The 6,285-nt window shown below is 38.6% G+C and overlaps 1 protein-coding gene across 10 annotated transcripts in view; it reads right to left on the reverse strand.

The window, feature by feature from the left end:
* Positions 1–6,285, reverse strand: part of LOC107725987 (ELKS/Rab6-interacting/CAST family member 1-like) — a 213,824-nt gene that overhangs the window by 104,647 nt on the left and 102,892 nt on the right. For 8 of the 10 annotated variants that reach the window (XM_016535429.1, XM_016535428.1, XM_016535426.1 and 5 more), the window contains one exon: positions 12–68. The exons of 1 other annotated variant lie outside the window; for it this stretch is intronic. In XM_016535429.1, coding sequence (XP_016390915.1) covers positions 12–68 — 57 coding nt within the window. Of the gene's footprint in view, positions 1–11; positions 69–5,025; positions 5,206–6,285 lie in introns of those variants that run through there. One more of the 10 variants, XM_016535431.1, reaches the window with a different exon arrangement.

Here is a 6,285-nt window from a genome sequence, read left to right on the forward strand (position 1 = left end):
GACAGCTTGGCCTTCATGGACTCCAACTCTTGCTTCACCTTTTCCATGGCGGCCAACAGCTCCTCCATCTGTGCATGCAAACACACACAAATAAACATGTTTGTGCTGATGAACAACAAACAAGCATAAGGACACAAACATAACCATGTCGAATAAGACAGAATGCAAACAAATATGTTGAGCGAACACACAGCAGGCCAAGAGCGAAGCTCACAGGGACACAAATGGATTTGTGCACAGGAAAATGGATGGACAAAATGTGAGTGTCCAAAAAGAGATGAGGAAAAGAGACTGATATACAAGACAGCAGGTGAGACAGAATAAGAGAACGGGTGAAAACAAGACCAGTGTGTGAGTGCGTAAGAGTGCGTTACACCAGATATATTAACTACATAGCTTCGTGATGAGGTTTGTCATACATCACATCCCCAGAGTTATTTCACTCCGTTTTGTTTTTGAAAAGGTGGATGTTCTCCGTTCCTGACTGTGATTTTTCTTTCCTCCTCTCCCTCCGTTTCCACACAATGTTTATAACTCTGAGTAACAGGAGCGAGTGAATGAGGAGGATAAATCAAATGGCGTGGCAGGTTTATGTATTCCATGGAAGGCAAGGTTTAGCGACTTGGCTCAAAGCGGTTCTCACAGCCTCCTCGACCGCTTGCGGTTCACCCCGGGTCTCTCTGAAATCTCTGTGCTCGCAGGAAACTGCGTAGGCCTCGGGCGGCGATCTGTACAGTCTCCTTCGTCTGTTCTCTGTGTTTATCCATCCTTCCCTGCTCTGCGATTCATCAGCTTTTGTTCCATACAGATACTTCTACATAGATTCAAATCCAAAAACTGTTCACTAAAAATTCCTTTCAAGCTTCACAAAGATGCAAAATGAAGCGGTTCATATGGCTTGTGTGCTATAATCCAAGTCTTATGAAGACATACAATAGATTTGTGCTGATAATCTTTCCCTCCAGCAGCCTGTGAAACGTTTTGACCGTATAATTGAGTTAGTGAGTTTAACTCGAGAACCAGATTAGTCCGATTAGTCTTGAAAAAATCATTCAGATCAGTTTTGTGAACAGGAGAATAACTGATTCGTTGAAAAGAAATTGGTCGGCTAAGTCCAGAACCACATCAGTCTGATTCATGAATGAGTCATGCAGACCAGTTTTGGTGAACAGGATCAAATGCTTCACTGAAAAGAACTTAAAAGAGTGACTATTTTACAAATTGGGCATCAATACTTCTATCATGAATGAATCATTCAGATCAATTTTGCTAAAAGGATCAGCCAAAAAAGTGATTCATTTGCAAATTGTGCAGTGAAGTCAGTGAGATGAACTCAAGAACTAGATCTGTGTGATTCGTGAATGAATCATTCAAATCAGTTTTGCTAAAAGGATCAGCCAAAAAAGTGATCCATTTGCAAATTGTGCAGTGAAGTCAGTGAGATGAACTCGAGAACCAGATCTGTGTGATTCATGAATGGATCATTCAAATCAGTTTTGCTAAAAGGATCAGCCAAAAAAGTTATTCATTTGCAAATTGTGCAGTGAAGTCAGTGAGATGAACTCGAGAACCAGATCTGTGTGATTCATGAATGGATCATTCAAATCAGTTTTGCTAAAAGGATCAGCCAAAAAAGTTATTCATTTGCAAATTGTGCAGTGAAGTCAGTGAGATGAACTCGAGAACCAGATCTGTGTGATTCATGAATGGATCATTCAAATCAGTTTTGCTAAAAGGATCAGCCAAAAAAGTTATTCATTTGCAAATTGTGCAGTGAAGTCAGTGAGATGAACTCAAGAACCAGATCTGTGTGATTCGTGAATGAATCATTCAAATCAGTTTTGCTAAAAGGATCAGCCAAAAAAGTGATTCATTTGCAAATTGTGCAGTGAAGTCAGTGAGATGAACTCGATAACCAGATCTGTGTGATTCATGAATGAATCATTCAAATCAGTTTTGTGAACAGAATCAAACTAACACAGAGTGATTCATTCACAAATCCGCCATCACTGCTTCTTTCATGAACACGCCAAGGAGTGCAATAGAAGAGATTTTCTGTGAATAATTAATTCAATTCTAGTCATATATGTTAGTCATAAGAACTAGGAATATAGCACTCGGACTACATTTAAGATACTGTTATGGTGGTTTTGCATTTAACATTAAAAATAAATTAAGTCATGCAGGTTTGGAATGACGAGAGTAAATAATGCTTTTTTTTATGGTTAAGCTATTCCTTTAATACATTAATTCTTAAGATATTTATAGATGGAGTTTCATTGCACTGCCACCCAACACTGTCCAAAGTCATGATTATATGTTTTCTTATGTTCTGTGAGCACTGGAAATGTTTTCCAGCAGCATAGCTGGAGGCAATAAATAGAAGCACCACAAAACAGGGATTTTGCTGTAAAAAAAGATAATACCCTTTAAAAAAACAACAACAGAATTGTATGTGTGTGAGCACATGCTCTCAGCAGTGCTGTCCTCTGGTGGCCGGAGGTATTGTAGGATCTGGGAGAGCGTTCAATCCAGCTGTCATCATAAGTCATCTGCCTAATGTACTACACCCAAGCCAAGCCTAGTGAACAAGCTACCAAAACCCGCTCAGTCAAATTTACTGCCATCTCCTTTCCTGTCCCGCTCTCGTTTGTCATCTCAAACCATACCAAACTCACACAAGATGATTCTGAACAGCAACGAACGGGTCTTGACTAAAACTCGAGGATGATGGTGCCTCCCCTGGGCACGTGAAATCCACCGGCAAATTCCACCTGACAGGGTCAGGTAAGCGAGGGCTCACCGGAATGGCTTACGTTAAGATGTAATGCATGTCAAATAAAAAAATAAGGAAGAGGAAATCATTATTCATGTAGAGACAGACCAGGCAAATGTTGCTTTTGACTCAAACGCAGAGCACAGGTCACATCTTAGAAGAATAACACTGGTGAGTGTCTGAGTGGACATAAAAGACTGTAATATTTTTCACAGATACAAAAAAAAAATGCATGCATGCCTACTTTTTCCTCTTGGGAGATAAAGTGAGATATAATCGAGACTGCATGCCTCAGGCCCCCCAATATGAGCAGAGGGAAATATTTAAACGCTGGCAGCATCGGTTTCACTGCCTGTGGCAACCCTGCGGTGTGGGCGGGGCAACAGAGCTGTCTGTTAAAACCCAGCAGCCAATGAGAGGAGAGGAGAGGAAAGGAGAGGGGGGTGAATGGAACCGTGAGAACTTTGGTGCATTTTTACTCAACAGCACACAAAAATCTCAACGAAATCTCCCGCTGTTGTGCAACCACACGTACACGCACACAGCGACGGCGGAGCGGTTAACTAATCAGTCCAGGATGTGTGAGAGCCGATATGGTGTCACCATGCCTGGAGGGGAGATATGTGAACTCACTCCATCCTCAGCAACCAAACATCATCTGGAACGAATGGATTCGAATTAATTTACAGTGTGCTCAGTCAGTTTTACTGTAAAAGTATTTAGTAAGCGCCGCCAGGAGCCAAATTCTCAAAGCCGTTAAGTCATTCATTAGGAGATAATTAACAGATTTTAAAGGTCTGACTAATGGCCTGGCAGACCGATGGAAAGTCAAATCTCTCTCACACAAAAATGTGTACAGCCAACAAAAGAAATCATGGAAATTGTGGTATCTAGTACTCTATAGTGTAGAATTGAGAGCTGGTTCTGATTTTTTCAATTAAACCAAATGATTTAGTTTGTGAACCAGAACTTGAAAAACCCTGGATTAGTAAATGTTTTGGACCTATTAAGGTGCATTAAAAAAAAAAGGACTAAGAGAATTCTTAATGGGACTAAGTAACCGGAGCTATTTAGTCGAATCAGACCTGGAAATTCCTTTCACATCCCATCACTAGAGCTGGCTGAGAATTCTCTGAAAGAAAAGCAGAAAGATTAAAACCAATGCAAACACTGCTTTCAGCAGACTTGCTCGTGCCGTTGCCTTCTCTGAGACTGATGGAGGAATGGATGGTGTGTGTGTGTGTGTGAGAGTGCAAGGGGGGGCATGCAGCGCTTGTTTTCTCAGGGGAGTACAAACTAACCTCAGATGTTAGTCAAGTCGTAAAAAAACGTTGCAGTGAATTATGACACCTCAGATGTGAAAAATTGAGCACTTCACTGGGTGATGATAACACCACTTCCTGTCTCACACTGGGAACGTGAACATTTTTTCAATTAAACCAAATGATTTTCTTTACGTCTGGTTCTGTGACTTTCTTCTTCCACCAATGCTGATGCAACACCATACGACTATAGTGTTTTAAAAAATATATACTGTATATACTGCTATTCTATCTGCAGTTCAAAAAAATAAAATAAAATAAAAAGTAAAAAATTAAATTGAATAAAAAGTAAAAAATTAAATTAAATAACTTTTAATGCCAAGGACCCCCTAATTATGGTCACCTTCAACCTGGAAATTCCTTTCACATCCCATCACTAGAGCTGGCTGAGAATTCTCTGAAAGAAAAGCAGAAAGATTAAAACCAATGCAAACACTGCTTTCAGCAGACTTGCTCGTGCCGTTGCCTTCTCTGAGACTGATGGAGGAATGGATGGTGTGTGTGTGTGTGTATGAAAGTGCAAGGTGGCATGCAGCGCTTGTTTTCTCAGGGGAGTACAAACTAACCTCAGATGTTAGTCAAGTCGTAAAAAAACGTTGCAGTGAATTATGACACCTCAGGTGTGAAAAATTGAGCACTTCACTGGGTGATGATAACACCACTTCCTGTCTCACACTGGGAACGTGAACCAGTAAGGCAGGAGGAGTACAGATCAAAGCGTTTGAGATGGACGTCCTATAACTGATCTTCACAGTCCAGCTTCAGCCTCTGCAAGTGTTTTTACGACTTGGAGTAATTGTTCACATCAGTTGTGACGTACCGTCTATGGAATTGATAATTGAAGAGTTGGAATTGAAGTGATTTTCTCCTTTTTTGTTTAATTTAAGGCCGAACAGCTCAAAACCGGTGTCAGAAACAGGCCTTGGGGAAAGGAAGAGGATCTGTCTGTGATCAAGGAGAAGAGTGATAAAAAGAACAGGAAAAGGGGGAAAAAAGAAAGACTGAAGCAGGGTCAGAGGGACTGGAACAGATGCCTCTTCAGATGAGGGAAGGCACGTGGAAATAAGCAAAGAATGAAGCTGAACGCTGCATACTTGCCTCTTTGAGCTACAAGAGAGCGGGATGAGAGAGAAAGAAAAACAGAAATAGGTAAATGCAATGCCCCAAAAAGAAATATCAGCAAAAATGAAGAAAAAAAAAAAAAAAAAAAAAAACGGCAATGCCTGTTCAGAAAAACAAAAAGTGGTGCTCTAAATGGCTGAAAATGTGTATTTAACCATATAAAAGAATAAGAGAATATGTTCTGTGACTTTCTTCTTCCACCAATGCTGATGCAACACCATACGACTATAGTGTTTTAAAAAATATATACTGTATATACTGCTATTCTATCTGCAGTTCAAAAAAATAAAATAAAATAAAAAGTAAAAAATTAAATTAAATAAAAAGTAAAAAATTAAATTAAATAACTTTTAATGCCAAGGACCCCCTAATTATGGTCACCTTCATAAAATAAAAGACATTTACTGTATGCTGCGTGTGAATAAAATCTTATATATATAAAAACAAAAAGTGGTGCTCTAAATGGCTGAAAATGTGTATTTAACCATATAAAAGAATAAGAGAATATGGGAATATTATGTTAAAATGCCTGCAGAAAATAATCAAATCTGCATAAAAATAATGAAAATGAAATCTAAAAGTACACCGTACTGACTGTACCATGGTACAGTACAGTATATATGATGGTAACACCTTGATACTTAAAAACCATGGTACTGAATAATTACTCATTTACCAATTATTGGTATTTCAAGATGTTTCAAAGGATATAAGGGTATTGTCTAAATAAATGGCTCAAGATAATCTACAATACCTGGAGAAGGCTAAAAAAATTATAAAATCAAAAAAAATACAGTTAAGTTAACCGTGTATCTTTTTAAACAAAATATAAGTAAAACAAAAATATAAAAACACAAAATAATGTATTATACTGTACCATGTCCAAAAAATATATATAAATAAATAAACAAAACATAATTTCTACGTTATTTTTTTATCCATCCTCACCATGTACTGGTAATACTATAGTACTTTAGCATAAATCATGGTACTGACTGATAACCATATTTACATACCATGGTATTTGCATAGAACTTCAATTAATACCCCCCCCCCCCCCCACAA

This window comes from Sinocyclocheilus rhinocerous, unplaced genomic scaffold (genome assembly GCF_001515625.1).
Source record: "Sinocyclocheilus rhinocerous isolate Xijiao unplaced genomic scaffold, SAMN03320098_v1.1 scaffold395, whole genome shotgun sequence".
Taxonomy (NCBI): domain Eukaryota; kingdom Metazoa; phylum Chordata; class Actinopteri; order Cypriniformes; family Cyprinidae; genus Sinocyclocheilus; species Sinocyclocheilus rhinocerous.